General features: G+C 45.6%; 1 protein-coding gene across 8 annotated transcripts in view; it reads left to right on the top strand.

The window, feature by feature from the left end:
- Window positions 1-16492, top strand: part of MARF1 (meiosis regulator and mRNA stability factor 1) — a 41022-nt gene extending 24530 nt beyond the window's left edge. For 7 of the 8 annotated variants that reach the window (XM_014796332.2, XM_014796330.2, XM_014796328.2 and 4 more), the window contains 10 exons: window positions 287-429; window positions 613-746; window positions 1866-2068; window positions 2817-3044; window positions 6773-7003; window positions 8897-9109; window positions 10349-10409; window positions 10495-10620; window positions 11952-12122; window positions 13908-16492. In XM_014796332.2, coding sequence (XP_014651818.1) covers window positions 287-429; window positions 613-746; window positions 1866-2068; window positions 2817-3044; window positions 6773-7003; window positions 8897-9109; window positions 10349-10409; window positions 10495-10620; window positions 11952-12122; window positions 13908-14152 — 1755 coding nt within the window. In that variant the 3' untranslated portion in view covers window positions 14153-16492. Of the gene's footprint in view, window positions 1-286; window positions 430-612; window positions 747-1865; window positions 2069-2816; window positions 3045-3429; window positions 3908-6772; window positions 7004-8896; window positions 9110-10348; window positions 10410-10494; window positions 10621-11951; window positions 12123-13907 lie in introns of those variants that run through there. The other variant, XM_087417006.1, reaches the window with a different exon arrangement.
- Window positions 16493-17125: the final 633 nt, after the last annotated feature.

Genomic DNA, 17125 nt, shown 5'->3' with positions numbered 1-17125 from the left:
TAGGGACAAAATTAGTTGCCCATACTGATAATGTGCTTTACATTTCTGTACTCGTGACTATTGAGAAAAGAGTGTGCAGGGGAGAAAAAGAGTCCCAGGCACTTGACCACTTGTTCCTTCTAACTGCCTACATTTTGTTGATCTACGTGCATTTCAAAATGCAGCTTTCGTACATCAAGGGAGTTGTTCTCTGAGGGTGGCAACAGAACAGAGAGAGCCATCATCAAGAAAGTCAGTATCTGCCAAGGTCTTAGGAGTATAAGTAATCAAAGTGTTTGATTTGCAGATCCTTGGAATGGGCTCCAAACGCTTGTTGACCCTTACCCACAGGGCCCAGGTGAAGCGCTTCACTCAGGATTTACTAAAACTTCTCAAATCCCAGGCCAGCAAACAGGTCATTGTGAGAGAATTCTCGCAGGCTTATCATTGGTGAGTTGATGAGAAGCAAAAAAAAAAAAAAAAAAAAAAAAAGCAAATATTTTAAAACACTTTTTCTTCCCCCAAATTTTAAATAACTAACTTTTCTGTTTGGCATTCTTTCAGAAAACCTGTAAAGTTATTTTGGCAAATGATATTTCTTGTTCTTTCCCCATTTCCATTGTTAAAATCTAGGTGTTTCTCAAAGGACTGGGATGTCACCGAATATGGCGTCTGTGAGTTGATTGATATTTTATCAGAAATCCCAGACACAACCATCTGCCTGTCCCAACAAGATACCGAAATGGTGATTTGTATCCCCAAAAGAGGTATGTCGACTTAAATTTGCTGAAAGACAGTTGTCTCTCTCCATGGTTATTTTAACATGGATCATACAGGGATGCGCTTTTCCTCTCCTTCTCTGTGGTTCCTGAAGATTCCGTGGAAAGTGCAGTGTGAAAACTGTTCTGCTATGCAGTGGATCCTAGGTTGTCAGAGTAGGTGAAGTCACTTGTCAAGAAGAAAAGCCAGGTAGTTTTTTTAGAATTCACTCTAAGGGGAAAAGGGCGTAACCAGCACTTTCTTAGAATGCCTCCTTCAGCCTGTCTGGCTGTTTATGCTGTCATTACCCACTTGAACGTCAGTTACCTGGCTGTTTCTTGTCTCTTCTTTTTACCGCTGAGCTACTTTACCGTGCACACTTGAGAAGGAAAGAAAACTCAAACGAATGCTTTATCTTTCACCTTTTAGTAGTTCCCGCTGAGGTCTGGGACATAGGATAGATAAAATTAAATCTACATACTGTCATGTTCTCCCACTATTATTGATCAGTGGTTCTTAAACTGTGCTCCTGTAGAACACTGATGTCCAGGAAATCATAGTGTTCTAAAGCTAAAATGAGTCACGTCAGTCTTTTCTCAATTCTGTTTTAAAAATTAATACAAACAAAAGTCTAAGCTTAAGTGTTTTCCTGCCTGCATTTTTGTTAGACTTTTGATGCTTAATACTCGTCTACTAGCATCTTTTACCTAAGATCAGATGAATAAACAAAAATCATGTGAATATTCAGAAGTGTGATTTCATAGAAATAATTTTTAGATTACTTTTTCAAGCACAGAGACCTGTATGAGTGTCAAGTTCATATATATAATGTAGGGGTGGGAGGACAGGGGTGGCTAGAGAAATTATTTCTAGCTTGTAAGATGAAATTACATAGGCGTGTATGTATATTTCATAGTAAACCATAATGTATCATGACTTCCTGGTGGTCTGCCCTTGAGCGAGTTTGAAATCCATCTTCAGAGAGAAGAGTGTGTTTTAGGTGGTGTGTGTTTAGAAGGCAAAGATGATATCACCTGTAATCTGTGCATAGGACTAACTACAGTGATAATATTAAATACAAATGGGTAGAAGAAGGTTGTGATTCATGGTGGTTTTATTTTTTAAAGAACGTACCCAGGATGAAATAGAAAGGACAAAACAGTTCTCCAAGGATGTGGTTGATCTGCTGCGGCACCAGCCGCATTTCCGGATGCCCTTTAATAAGTTCATCCCCTCTTACCATCACCACTTCGGCCGGCAGTGCAAACTCGCCTACTATGGGTTTACCAAACTACTTGAACTTTTTGAAGCCATACCTGATATTTTACAAGTAAGTGGGGAAATTCTAATTCTGTTTTTCTGATTAATGTATGGGGGAAATTTTTTTAATTTTCAGGCCGTTATTCCTGAGAAGCAGGCAGTTAGGAAATAGGATGAAAATTTGAAATATTTCAATCAGAAATACTGAAATTGAGAAGATTGAAATATTTCTACCAGAGATACATGTTGTTGGCTCATTAGTATTTTTAGGTAAATGTGGTTTTTCCTTCAGTAAAGAAATAGATCATTCTTCAAATTTGTTTTAGGGTAATTATTGAAAAGATTAAATAGTTTGATTTCTTAACTGACTATCTCTCATTGGCTCCATACTTTTCAGATCTGTTATGTTGGAGGCAGAGATGAGTACAGGAGGTGACACAAATGCTTGGCTGTTAAGCGATTGCTAAGTTAAACCAAATTTTTGTTGTTGATTTTATTAATATTACTATTTTTGACCCCTAAAGTGCTTCTAAAATTTTCTTTTTTATTTTTGTGGTAAAATACACATTATCTTTTATTTTTGTGGTAAAATACACATTATCTATTTAACCCTTTTTAAGTATACAGGTCAGTAGTGCTAAGAGATTCACATTGTTGTGCAACCAATTTCCAGAACTTTTTTAATCTTGCAAAACTGAAACTCTGTATCCATTAAAGAACACTAAAGGGCTTTTTAGTATACATTTTCATCTCATTTAATTCCACAAACAGTCATAATTTGTTCAATGTCCCTTTCCTCCTCCTGTGTGTTTTCCAAGGTATTGGAATGTGGAGAAGAGAAAATCCTGACTTTGACAGAGGTAGAACGATTCAAAGCTCTGGCTGCCCAGTTTGTTAAACTCCTTCGGTCCCAAAAAGATAACTGCCTTATGATGACAGATCTGCTCACAGAATATGCTAAAACCTTTGGTTACACATTTCGTCTCCAAGACTATGATGTCAGTTCAGTTTCGGCTTTAACACAGAAACTCTGCCATGTTGTAAAGGTAACCAGATTTTTTGTTTTTCATGGAGTAAAACACGTGGTGGCATAATCCTCACTGGGATATTGACGTGTGCTTTTGCACGTATGTATTTGCACCTTGCACTGCTTACTGCCTTGCAACTTGCTCTGTCTGTCACTAACACCTTATTAGGTAAGAGGAGAGGACTTGGGTTTGGCAATTGAGATTTTTGGTCTTGCCTTTGTGTTTATTAGTGGCCTTGCTAAAGTAATGTCTTTGTGAACTGGTGAGGTCACTGGTTTATCCTAGAGTGTTTATTCTCAGATGTGTCAGTCTCTACTGCTGACCTGAAGTTGGATCCTTCTAAGCAGATCTTTGTCTCTGAAGTTTTGGGAGACAGTAATCACAGATCTCATCTCCCTTCCAGATTCTGACTCACTGAAGAAGTAGGTTTAGGAGCACGCTAGGGCTGAGAATTGCCTTTGTTGCTGGTAATGGATTGGAGAGGGTAACTTCCTCCTCTTCCCCGCCCTGGACTGAACTGACCCTCCCAGTCCTGGGCAGAGCAGCTGAACAGTTTGCAGGCTGCCTCCACTGCAGGACCAAGAAAACTCACTACAAGGAGGAAGAAATGGAAAGGAAAACATCCGAAGTGGGGGCAGCCCCAGTCACAGGTCTGGAAGGCGTCTGTTTACGTACTGGTCAGAGGAGGAAGAACCTGCACAGAGACACAGCTCCAAGAGTAGGAAGAACACCAGGAGTGTGGACCACCCAAGGCCAAGGAGGAGGAACAGCCAGCCCCAGCACATGCTGCTGAGAGGGCAAGTGAGACAGGGACTAATGTGACCTTCGGATCTAGCCAACGGGGGGCACTTGGTGTTGCTGGCAAGCGAGGTCAACAACAGTGTGATGGGGGGACTGAAGCCACAGTGGAGTGGGTCGAGGGATGAGGAGGAGGAGGCAAGAAAATGGTGGCAGGTAATCCAGACAGCTCTCCAGTTTGTTTACTTGTGAGGGAGCAGAGCGAGAGGGCAGCGACTCAAGACTATGGGGCTGAGTGAGCAAGTGAGTTTTTGGGTTGTGTTTTTTCCTTCCAGTTGGAGAGACTTGAGCGTGGTTGAGAGCCGCTGAGAAGGATCTGCGTGAGAGAGAGAAGATAGATATACAAAGGCGAGAAAGGATGAGGGGGGTGAGGGTCCTGAGGAGGCAGGAGATGTGGGAATTGGCATTCAGTGGAAGGAAGGATGGTTCGGATGTTATGTTTCGAGAGAAGGGAAGGAGGATAGGGTAGATGCAGATATAGGTAAGTTTGATGTTTGTCACCAGGACAAGGAGGAAGTTACCTTCCAAGAGTATTTCTCTGTCAAGTAGAAGGAGAGAGGAGAAAAGAGACAGGGCTCAAGGTTGAAGAGCATGGAGAAGGTCTGAATTGTCGTTGTGGTGCGTGGGAGAGTGACCTGAGGAATTTGGGTAAGGGATCTGGGAGTATGGAGGGCTCACTGGAAGCTGGTGCTCGTAGATTTCCTGTAGAGACAGTTGGGCCGTGGCTGCTGAGGTGCAAGCTCAGGGAAAGCAGATGGTTGGGTTCAAGGTGGGTCTTTGCCAGATGGGTGCAAAAGGGTGTAGGGACGAAGGAGTTTAGAGTATTGACAGTGTTAATGAATTAATGGCCCATCAGCGCCAAGATGGATGAAAGAGGAAAGTGAAGAGAGGAGAGGGCTTGTGAATTGGAAGGAGGTAGGAGTCAGTGCTGGCCGAGTTGAAGAAAGGTAAGAGGAGTGGAACATTGGAATCTCTTTCTTGTCTGTCACTCCAGTGTCTGCCCTGGGCTTCCTTTTGTACACGGGATGCATGAGTTGTTTTGGAAGTGGGCAATGACAGGATCCCAAGTGTGACCCTGGGGATGGGTGTCTAGAGTGGAATTGAGTAGGAGAGGATGTCACTGGAGATGAGAAAGTTGAGGAACTGAAAGGCCATGGTGTGGGACAAGTCCGCTGGATGTTCAGTTGCCCAGGATGGTGGCAGTGGTGGGTTTTGGTGGATAGGAAGACCAAGCCATGACCAAAGGCTTTGATGAATCAGGGCGAGTGGTTGGGGAGTTTGGGTGTGAGCAGTAAAGATGGCAGAGGCTTTAGTGTGCAACCCTGGCTGCTACTGGAATCTTCCAGGGAGCTTCTGGGAAATGCTGATGCCCAGACTTCACCCCTGCCTCTGAGATTCTTAAATAATTGGTCTGAGGGTGCTCTGAGCACTGGCATTTTTTATAAACTCCCTAGGTGATTCTAATGTGTAGCCAGGGTTGAGAATCAGGAAATGTATCTAAGTAGCATCAGAAGAGTGGGTTTTTGAGGCTGGCCCCGTGGCGTAGTGGTTAAGTTTGGTGTACTCCCCTTCAGCAGCCCGGGTTCAGTTCCTGGGCGTGGACCTAGACCACTTGTCAGTGGCCTTACTGTGGTGGCGACCCACATACAAAAAATAGAGGAAGATTGGCACAGATGTTAGCTTAGGGCGAATCTTGCTTAAGCAAAAAAAAAAAAAAGAAGATTGGCAACAGATGTTAGCTCAGGGTGAATCTTCCTGGGTGGGGGGAAGAGCGGGTTTTTGGTTTTTCTTCTTAAAAAGCTGGAGTAGTAGTAATGGTCTGAGCATCTAAGATGACGACTGAGACTCCCCTGGACGTGTATCTGTTGATTATTTAAACCCTGCTCCTGAGAAGGAAATCGATAGTCAGAATCTCCACAAATCCATAACTATGCTAAGCGGAGTGGGGGTCTACCCACCAACCTCCTGCCTTGGCTCTGGGTGAGCGTCAGAACCAGATTAGGACACACTGATATGGGGATGGCTCCTCAAGTGCCGCCCACCTCTCTCTGCCTCTAAAGAGCCAAAGTCCCAGAGAGTACAACTCATGATTACCCAGCCCTTGTAGGCACGGAGCCCTGTGGTCCTGGCTGGAAAGCCAGATAAAGGGAAAAGCAAGCTGTAGTAGTCAGCATTGGTTTGCCTCACCAACGCCTAAGCAGTGTGTGTGCTGACGCTGTGCCTGTTTTAATTCCAGCAAAGGCTCAGTTCACGGACTTGTCCCCCCAGCAAGGCTTGTGGGTCTCAGTCACCAATGGCTTGTCTCTTCACAGGCTGTTTCATCCCCAAATGATAGCCTGTGTCTTTTTCACAAAGTTTCCGTCCTAATGCACTTCATCACTTACACCCTGTAACTCCTTGAGAATCTGAAAGAATTGAGGAGTAGACATGTAGTCAGACATGAAAATACCAGCTTTTTGGCTAGTAATGATGGTTTAGAAGAATGCGGTTTGCCTTGTAGTCAGAGTGGGCCTTGGAGAGTTGAGTCTGCAGAGCAGCCCTGTGGAGTGTCGCCTGCAATCTAAACAACACACACACACACACACTCCCTCCCTCCCATAACCTTTAATCCGTGAGCTTGGGCCAGTGGATGTCCGCTGGCCAGTCTTATCTCCTCCTCGTGGAGGGAGTGGAAAGAATGCCCTAAGAGAGGGGATGGTGTTAATGAAGTTTCTGGTTATGGAGCAGCAGGGAGGGAGAGAGGAATTTCTACTCAGTCTCATCTGTAGTGTTGTTCTCATGTCCCGAAGAAGCTGAAAACAGACCCACTCACGTCACTTTAGTTTGAGAGAAAGAATTAGAGGTTTTTCCTCTATTGGTCTTATTAGCCAAAATGAAACTAGCCCAGCTGGGTGTGGCCCAGCTTGTCTCTCTTGAGCTCGTAAAAGTTGAATTCTTGTTTTCCCCAGGTTGCTGATATGGAGTCTGGCAAACAGATTCAGCTGATCAACCGCAAGTCCCTGCGCTCTCTCACTGCCCAGCTGCTGGTGCTGTTGATGTCTTGGGAAGGAGCCGCCCATCTTTCCGTTGATGAGCTCAAGAGGCATTATGAAACTACCCACAGTACTCCGCTCAACCCCTGTGAATATGGCTTCATGACCCTGACGGAACTTCTGAAGAGTCTGCCTTACTTAGTTGAGGTGCGAGTGCTAAAGGTTCTTTAGAATGATGGTACTGCAAACTGTTGAATTGCGTATTTCTGAATTACCTAGTGGTCAAGATGAGAGGGTGTAGAGTTGGAAGGGACCAATCGGTCATTTTAAAGATGAACAAACTGAGGCAGAGGGAGGTGCAGGCACCCTGCCCACGTGAGTGACAAGCCAGGAGGAAAGCCCTGGCTCCTGATTCCTGAACTGGGGTGCTTCTGTTCTGCACCAGGCTGGATGTTGCTACTGTTATCTCTTTCTGAATGAGATGGCCTGTGTGGTGGCTTCAAGTGACTTAGCAGTCAGATACAGGGCAGAAAAGAAGGTTGACTGGCAGGTCACCCAGGTAGCCTTTCAAGAATGGCACTTCAACATTAGGAGAATGGTAAGAGAATAGTCCGTGCAATTCTTAGGCAATAAATATAAAAACCTAGAGGAAATAGATAAGATCCTAGAAAAAATTATCAAAATTGACTCAAGAAGTTAAAAATTAGACCAGTTACCACAAAAGAGACTAAAGATACTGAAATTTTACCACTGAAAAAGGCACCAGGACCAAATGGGTTAATAAGTGGGTTTTAACTAACCTTTAAAGAACAAATAACTCCAACTTCTTAAAAACCATTCTAAGCCATGTTGAAAAAAAACAAGAGTGCACCACTGCATTCTATGAAGCCAAAATAACTTTAATTCCAAACCTAATATAGTCCCCCCGAAAAAAATGATTCTGAGTAGGATATTAACAAGTAAAATCCAGCAAAAATGTAAGAAAACAGTGATATACCATTGTTATATAAGTGTGTGATTGATAACTAAATAATTAAAAGATGTTGACAAAAACTCTCCTTGGCCAAACTTGAACCAGGCGCCTCTGAGCCGCCTTCTAGACTAGACCTCAACCTTATCCCCACCCCCATCCTTGATGGGCCTGCATAGCCTGGTGTTAGAGAGAATCTTGCCCCCTTGATATCTGATCACCCTGGCCTGCCTTCAGCAGGAACACCCCTTACCCGAAGTAATCTTCTCTTTTTAGTAATTTTCCATCCACTGGCACCCCTCCCCCGCCAAACCTGCTTTTTGGTCGTCAGTCCCCACTTTTCTTGTTGTATTCAGAATTGAGCCCAGTTCTTCGCTGAGGTCTCTTTTCCTCTATTGCTGTAGGCCTGAATAAAATCTGTTTTCACTGCTTTAACCACTGTCCAGCTCTGGTTTTCTTTCACAATATCAAACCCAGCATTTTCTAAACTCTGTTAATTATCTATTATGTGAACACTGGTTCTAGGCAATGTTAATGGATGTTCCAGGACAAAAGGCTTTCCATGGCCAGCTAAGTCTAGGAACTGTCCCTTCTCTTGCAGGTTCCCAGTGTGTATTAAAGACTCTGAGAAGGTTTATGGTAGAGAAATTTGCTTAAAATACTCGTGGACAAAAGAATTTTTTTTTCCCCTTATTACTTTTGTTGATTTTTTAAAAAACTACTGCTGTCATTGTTGTGCATCCCAGTGTTCCTTGGCACACTGCCTTGGGAGATGAGATCCGGTGGCCTCGGTCCCCGCTGTCTGCTGCCGTTCTTTCCACGGGGGGTTTGCCTCCCCTCTTCACGGCCTCCTCTGGTTTGAGACCCCAGGTTTGCCAGTTTTCTTCCTTTCTGACACACTGTTTCCTCAGAGTCTGGTATCTTTGACTTACAGATAGAACTCAAGTCTGCTCAAGGCCACGGCCTTCTCTTGGAGGAGATCCTTGAATGAATCCCTCCTCCTCCCTGACTTGTTGCCGGTTTTCAAGTGCACTTGGCACCTTGTCACTCTCAGCTGGAGGCCCTCACTTCAGGGGGGACAGGGCCAGTCACTTTGGAAGTTTCTAATGCTGTGTTTTCTCTTGGACCAGGTTTTTACTAATGAGAAGATGGAGGAGTGTGTGAAGCTCACAAGCCTGTATTTGTTTGCCAAGAACGTGCGGTCTTTACTTCACACTTACCACTACCAGCAGCTTTTCCTTCACGAATTTTCCGTGGCCTATACCAAGTATGTCGGAGAAACACTACAACCCAAGACATACGGCTACAGCAGTGTGGAGGAGCTCTTGGGAGCAATCCCACAGGTGGGTGTTTCTCTGAGCTTCTTGGAGAGCGTCTTCCTGGAGAGCCACAGGCTCACCCTCCTGAACAGAAGAATGAAAAGCTGCCAGAATAACGATGGCAGGCACTTTGAATGGATCCTTTCAGAACGTACTGTTTGCATAAAATGACTGATTTTAGCGTTTCTCCTTTATTCTGCAAACCTTTTATTAAATTCTTATACCCCAGGTGAGTGAGTCCCAGACTCTGCCTTCAGAAAGGCATCGGGTCATGGGGAGTCAGGACACCTGAGCAGGTGTTGAGACAGTGTCACACAGCCCTCAGCGGGCACATTGAGGAGGGTCACGAGCAGCCCCCCCCCCCCCCAGGCGAGGGGGATCTGGAGCGGAGTTGTCAAGGATGTGGAGAGGTTAACCTTGTGGTGAAGAGGAGAGGGGCCAGTCTGGGCCAAGGCACGGCATGAGCAGATGCAGAGCAGTGAGTAGTGGGGAGCGTTGGGGGCATTAGAAACCATGCTGGAGCCTGACGGTAAAGCAAGAGCTCAGCTGTGGAGGCCTGTGCTCCTCCAGGATAGGAGTGTGGACTCGGGGGAGGGGAGGTTCGCGCATGAAAAACGCCTGTACTGCTGTGCACAGTAGGGTTGAGAGAAACGGGGAGGTAGGAGGGAGCTTGGCCTTTGCTGAGGTCTAGGGGAGAGTTAAAAAGGGCTTGAGCCTGAGTGAAGATCACAGAGGACACGTGGGAGCTGGGATCAGGGACTTGGTGACAAGCTCATGGGGGAGCGCTGGGAGCCAGGGGCCGCCGCTCGCTCTCACTCGGCTGAGGGGTCGGAGAGCAGGACCGTTCGTTGGAGGACTTGGTTTTAGGATTAGGATCATGAGCTTAGTTTGAGGGGTGTAGGAGAGCTCTGACATTTCTTTCAGGGTATGTTTAGTTGCTAGAAAACATGCTAAGGGCTCTCACTGAGAACGATCTTCATTCATAGACCAAAGCTGTTGTTTGGGAAGATGGTCTTTTTAAGAGCCTTAAAGGATATTTGTAAAGCTGTCTCTCACCTATTTTAAGACTACACGGTTTTTTTTATAAGAGGCATGTTACTTTAAAAGGTAAAGAAAGAGTGTAGACAAAATTTTCTTGGCATTAATTCGGTTTCTGAATTCTAGTATGTTTAAGGCAGCACTGTAGGTCACATTCTTCCTGAATTTTAGGGTTTATTTCCCCTCTTTTTCCACTGCTTAACCAGTAGTATGTCTTGTGTGCAGGTCGTCTGGATAAAGGGACATGGTCACAAGAGAATTGTAGTATTAAAGAATGACATGAAAAGTGAGTAAGCGGCTGTCCCCTCCCCCGCAGAAATCCCCCGTCTCTCTCTGCGTCCTCCCTCTGACGGGGGCTCTCTGTCCTCCAGGTCGTCTGAGTTGCCTCGGTCTTTCCCCTGCCGACCCTGAAAACCAGCCCTCAGCTACTGAGCGTATCCTGGAGGTGCCCGAATCGTGTACAGCCTCGGAACTCAAACTTGAAGCGAGTAGCGAGGGTAAGAGAGGAACAACAAAGCAAAGCTTTTGAAGTTCTAGGAGAAATGGCTTGGAGTGGGGTGGGAGTGGGTGGGGGAAGGACAGCAGTGGGTCATTTTCATTAATTAAAGTTAATATTCGTACATTTTTCAGAACAGTCTGGTGTTTGGTTAATAAGAGAGAAGAAACTGGCCTGCATTTGATAGCATTTCATGGTTGACTGGTTAAGGTTGTTAAAGGATGTTGGCACTCCCATAATGACAATATGTCAGCCTGATTCAGATGATAAAAAAATTATTGTGATCCTTGTTGAAACAGTGTTTCAAGACTGTTGTAGTCGAGTCGATTCTACTGCACTAGGGGAGGGAGACGCAGCTTGACTCAGTCCAGCAAGGGCAGGTGATTTACAGTCAAGGAGCAGAGCGAGGTGTCAGTGGATGGAAAGTTACCAGGAGGAGACATCAAGGGTAGGGGAATTCTTGCTAAGCTGACTTTGCAAGATTCTCGTTAAGACTGGACTCAGCGAGGACAGGACAGACATGGAAGGCTCAAGTCAAGGCCTAGTGGAGAAGAGGGCTCAGAGGAGCCTGACTGCAGTTGAGTCAAGGAGAGAGTGTGTCACAGGACGTCCCTGGGAAGGACTTGATAGAAATGCATTAATGTGACTCAAAACAACATGGGGTCACTTTGATTTATGTGGAACCTTCTCTGAGAGAGAAATCAGCTCACTTGAATTCCATAGCAATTTCAACTTGATTGAAAGACTTTTGAATCCGTTGCTACGGGTGGGAATTTTATCTTCATTCAACTCTGCAAGTTGTTAGATAGTTAGAAGTGTTATTGTACTCTGTTTATAGGATAACTCAGTTATGCAGCATTTTACATTTTCGAAAGCACCTGAATGTCACTCATCTCCCTCTGCTGTCAGCACAACCTTCAGCGGCATTTATCTCCATCCTACAAATGCGGAACTGCGATCCCGGGAGGCGAAGTAGCTTAGCCGAGATCAGCTGGGGAGCCACAGCACTGGGACCCACGTCTTGTAGTTCTGAGCTTGGCTCCTGTAACTATTTCATACCCCTTCTAAAGGTTGTTTATTTCCCCTCTTTGCGTGCTGACTGTGGGGCCTCGGGGGACTGCTGTTCCCAAGAACACGAATCGTGAGATCTGGCTTGTGGCATTCACTTACCAAAGAATGACCAGACCTTTCTATTAACAGTTTTTTTTTGCCCCTTGAGTTCTTGACTACTTGCTGACCTTTATCGTCTTCAAGGCTTAGAAAGAAAGCCTCAGGCGCTGAGTTGTGGTAGACCACTGTGCTGAGTAGTCTCGGCCTGCCTTCTCTGTGCAGGGCCCCATCACACGGAGCCCGAGCTTCTGCACCTGACCAGTGACTCCCCTGTGGACCTCCTGTGTGCACCCGTCCCCTCGTGCCTGCCGTCCCCGCAGCTGAGACCAGACCCTGTCATCCTCCAGTCTGCGGATCTCATTCAGTTTGAGGAACACACTCAAGAGCCTTCTGGTAGGATACACTGTGTTATTGTGGGGTTTTCTCTGTGGGTTTAAAAAGTGAAACCATTATGCAAGCATATTAAATGTGTGATGGAGTTGGGGAGAAACTGTACCTTTTGAGGCACCAAAACACCTGTGCTGATTATTCAGCACGCTCTTTTCCTTAGGGTTCCTCCAAAATTGGGCTCAGAGCCTGAGCTGGCTTAGGGAGCATCAAGCAAGGGAACCGTGGTGGGTCTTGAGGGCTGATGCCGCTGGGCTGGGGAGAAGCCCTTGGAGGAGTTGGGGGGCTTCCCGGGCCGGTGTTCCCCCACCTTTGTAAAGGCAGCACACCTGTCACCAGGCGTACACATCACCTCTGGTCTGGCTCAGAGTTGAATGACTCCAGGGGGGACTGGGGTTCGTGAGGGTCTGAGTAGGGGCAGAGGGGGCACCTGGGACTTGAGCCCCTGGACCCTGCACAGTGATCTGGGAAGGGAGAGGAAGCGGGCCGCCTCGAGCCCTGACTTCACGCCAGCACGGCTCTCACTGTGCCTGGCTCTGCGCTCGGGGCTGACAGACACGGTCACATTTAATTCTCACCGCAACTCTGCAGGTGAGGTGACTGAGGCGTAGCTTGTGTCATGACTAGAGGTGACACTGGCCCAGGCTGCTTGACTAGGAAGTGGCAGAGCCGGGATTTGAACCCAAGGCCTCTAGCCTTTCTGCTCTATCACCTGGCCCCCTGAGAGGATGGCCCACCTGCTCTGTCAAGGTCCTTCCCTTGCCGTCGTCGTCTGTCGTGATCAGTCATGTCCACTCTGCTGATACTGCTTTCCAGGAGACCACCAGGGACAGCCTGCTGACTGCTGGATTGAGTCTCACAGGCCTCAGTCTTCTTAAGCCGTGTTTGGCACCGTTGCCCAGTACCTGGCTTCTGACACTAGGAGATCTAGCCTGCGATGAAAGCAGGGGTGCGTCCCCTGGAACCCGTAACTAGCATCTGCGGCAGAGTGGTATTAGCCCTTCCGTGGGGTTGTAGCCTTGGTGCGTTTAGTATACTTCAGTTCAGCCGTTCACGTGTGACAAAGGAGAGAAAAGTCATTTGAATGGTTCTGTCTGCCATTCTCCTCAGCGAGGATCAGCCTGAGAAGGGACCTTCTATGTGCCTCTGGTGCGAGAGCCCCTTACCCGCAGTAGGAGTCTAAGGTGTAACAATACATCTCTTTCAAGCAACATGACTGTATATACAGCAGGCTCGTTACTTGTGGCTCAGCCAAGAAGGAACAACTTATAAACACTGCAGGAAAACTGGCTGTGTTTGACTTCCTGGGTTTTTGAGGGTAATTTTGACTCTGTGCAGTTCTCCCCTTATCTCCCCCTCCCCCCACTTAGGTCCACGCAGAGTAAGCTCCTCTGGCAGTGGCATGGGCCAGGGGCTTCCGGATACTAAGGCCCTCCTGGTCTGAAAATCTAAGTCGCTTATGGTTTATGGGTCCTTAGCTACCTGACAGAAAGAATGAGCAGAGAATCCAAAGTGGAAAAAAAATGTTTCTAAACTATTGTCCATTGATTTGTAGCTGAAAATGAAGATGTCTAAAACTTTAATCCAGGGGAGAGCTGAGATACAGTTTATAAGTACTTGACTTATGTGACCATAATATTGGCCACACAGTTAATATGTAAATTGTGGCGTAGGCGTGATATTTAGGGGGTTATTTTTTAAATATTTTTTGAGAAAATATGAGAGAGAAACTGAAAACCACACGTCTTGCAGGTCCTAGAACTAAGTCTGTTTGTTTTTCTGTGTTTACAGAAATTCGGATTTTAAACCAAGAAGAGAATGTTGAAATTCCGGTACCAGGAAAGAATGAAATCCCAGCCTCTGAGTCCAGCTTCTCGTGTGCCCCAGCAGCTGTCCCGGTGCCTCCATGCCCCGCCCCGGAAACCCCGGAGTCGCCGCTCAGCAAGGACCCTGTGGAGAGCCCAGCCAGAAAGCAACCCAAAAATAGAGTAAAATTGGCAGCCAACTTTTCCTTTGCACCTATAACCAAGCTTTGACTCTCGTTTTGAACATAGAATTAGGATGGGAAAACACTGTCTGATTCTGCACACAAAAGTGGGTTAAGTAACACAGCCTTTTCTGTTCAAGAGAACCCCCTAGAAGCCGCTTACTTCATCTGTAGATGTAGTCCATAATGTTGAGTTTCTTTCACATTGAACACAGCTTTGAGCTGAAGTTTTTCTTTCTTTTTTTCCCCCTCAATTATTTGAAAGCAAGGAAACGTTAAAGAATCCTTAATATATTTTACCAAATTTTTCTTAATTATTATGAAATATAATGAATGGTGTTCTGTGAGAAGAAAGCAGTAAGAACTCAGCTAGAAGGAAGTGGTTTTACTTCCATTGAGCCACATCAGTGGGATAATCCTACATGTAGCATAATCTAGTCTCTAAGCCTTTGCTTACTGATGTTTCCAGACAGTATTAATCAAATGCATGATGTGTCTTTGAAGCAAAGCCTGTTCAGTGCCCTGTGTGGTCACACACTGAAGTAGAAGGGTGGGCGAGGAGGTGAGAATGTGTTTTCAGGTTGGATATGAAAGTTCCTGGCTTCCATGTGACTTGTAAGCGTGCTTCGTTTTTTATTTAACTATGTCTGTAGTTGACAAAGGTGGCTTCATCACAGATTTTTAAAAATGTTTCCACTTTGGGGTTCCATTTAGAGCTTTCTAGAAAGTTGAGGATGTTTTAAGCTTCCCTTTTATGTTAAGTTCCAGTTTGTCATGGATTAGGTTAAGAAAAAGGAGATGGTCTTGGTGTCATGAATTTAAAGTCAGCATTTGATTCCAACACACATTACTGTGTGTCGAAAGGCAATGTTGGGAAGAGAGTCTGATTTTCTAAAATATGCATCAGATGCATAAATTACAAATCAGAGCCGAGGGGTGAGGTGCTTTAACAGGGGCGGCATCGATACTCTTTCCACTAGGAAGAGACAGAAATTCTATCTATACATATGAAGGCCAAGGTTGATCAACTTAACCTTGTTTTTGTAATTTTAAAGCTGGTTTTGGTAGCTGGGAAGCTTTATGCGTGAGTATATATGCGTCTCTGTGTGTTAGCTCCGTCTTTTAATAGTGTCTGCTTTTACTCTGTTACTTCTCGCTGTTGGAAGCATGTTTGAGTTTTTTGTGGTGTCTGATGTTGGCATTTGGGAAAAGCCAGCCTTTGAGGGAGCACTGCCCTGTGGAATGACCTTCGCCTCGAGGTGGCTGAGGCGTCCGGTGACGGGTGGCCTCTCACCCCTCCTGGAGAAACCTGACATTTACAATGGGTTGTATTTGTTGGGCAAAAAGGCGGATTCATTCATAGAGCAGAAAGAACCTGTTGGCATAAGGTCTTCCACGAGTAAGATGGTTTCTTTTGGGGAAATGTTTATATTTTGTAATTTCTAGAAAGCCAGAAAATGGGCTCTGATTTCATAGCCAGCATTTTGATAAAATGCCACAAAATAAGGGCTATAGAGAGATTTTTACAGGTTAGATTTTTGTTCCCCAAATCTTTTAAATGAAGCCAGTGATGCCCAATTCTCAACACATGGCCCCAGTCGAGATGGAACAACACTGGAAAAGCCTTCTGTGCCCCGTGGCACTCTGCAAATCCTCCTGAAGGCATTTCCTCTACAGACATAGTGTGACAGGAAGTAAAATGCAAATGTGCAGTTTTTTTTAAGAAGCTTTTAAACAGTGTAATAAAGGTGGCGGTGAGCACATCAGTTGCCTTATTCTGAGATGTCATAAGGCTGAATTTGCACGCTTGGACTTTAGTTTTGCTCACACGTAAAGAAAGGTGGACTTGAAAAACGTAAGAGGTACCATTACAAGTCACTAGGAACAGCCTCAAAGAACAGCTTCTTTGGGCAACAGACAAAGAAGAGACTGAAGTTGTGCGCTGTCTCGTGAGTGTGGTCGAGCCATTGGCTGGAGTGGCCAGTCATCCTGGGCCGCGTGTGTGACTCGCACAATCGCTGTTTGCAGATGTGAGAATACAGCAGATGCTTGTTGTGTTCGTCATGTATTCCACAGTGGCCAGTTGATCGCTATCTATTTTTTTATCCAGAGGCTTAATTAAATGATGTGACGAAATGACATATGAGAATTAAGACAATGAAATTATTTCTGGGTGGAAAGGTGTACCAGATTCGATTTATCTGTTTAAAAAAAGACAAAAGTTATCACCGAAACCCCCTTTCCCATCTTGCACTGTTTGTTTTGGATCGGGCTTGGGGGAAGAGATGTTTTTCTTAACTGTCTCTTTGTTTGAACACTTTTTTTGTGGTTCAAGTGCTGTTTTGTGTGTTGGGACCAAACAGTTGTCAATAAACTTTACAAGCAAGCATCTAATTTGAGTTTTCCAGTTGAGTGCTGTGTGTGTTTGAGGGGAGGGGTGATAAACTAGATGGGCTCCCCTGACTTCCCACCTCTTCAGAACATCTCACTGTGAGGGGGAGAACAAACTGGTCTGGCATCTTGGAGGCCCTTTTAATTTGGCATGCGGCCCTGGCAGCTGACTGCACTATTGGCCCTTCGTGGTCAGGACCCTCCGAGGTTTCCAGCCTAGTTCCGGCTTATAATCGTGTGGGGAAAACACAATAACCACAAAAACCCTCTGGTTATAAAACTGGGTTGATTCCTGGGGTCTCTCTCCCTGTGAACGAAATCCATCCTGCAGGCTGCCTTGGTTTGGGTCACTGCCAGGCCTCCTTTTTGAATAAGCCTATCTGGAAAAGACCTCCTTCACAGTTGCCGTCGTGAAGCCCTTCCCCTGAGACCACGATGACCCACCACCCCTCAGACCCCCTTGCAAGAATCTGAAAGGACCTGGAAGAGACTTGAATGTTTGAGTAAATTGCTTGATGAAGTGCATTTTTTTAAAGTTCAATCTTAAAAAGCTCTTAAAAACCTTTGGCAATCCGTTCAAAACATCTTTCATGGGAGCAAATTTTTGCAGAAAAACTGAAGCTGCCACGGT

The sequence above is a fragment of the Ceratotherium simum genome, chromosome 26 (assembly GCF_057802395.1).
Source record: "Ceratotherium simum simum isolate JZ-2026a chromosome 26, ASM5780239v1, whole genome shotgun sequence".
NCBI classification, from domain to species: domain Eukaryota; kingdom Metazoa; phylum Chordata; class Mammalia; order Perissodactyla; family Rhinocerotidae; genus Ceratotherium; species Ceratotherium simum.
Note: the sequence above shows the minus strand (reverse complement) of the source record. Positions and strands in the feature narration are given on the sequence as shown.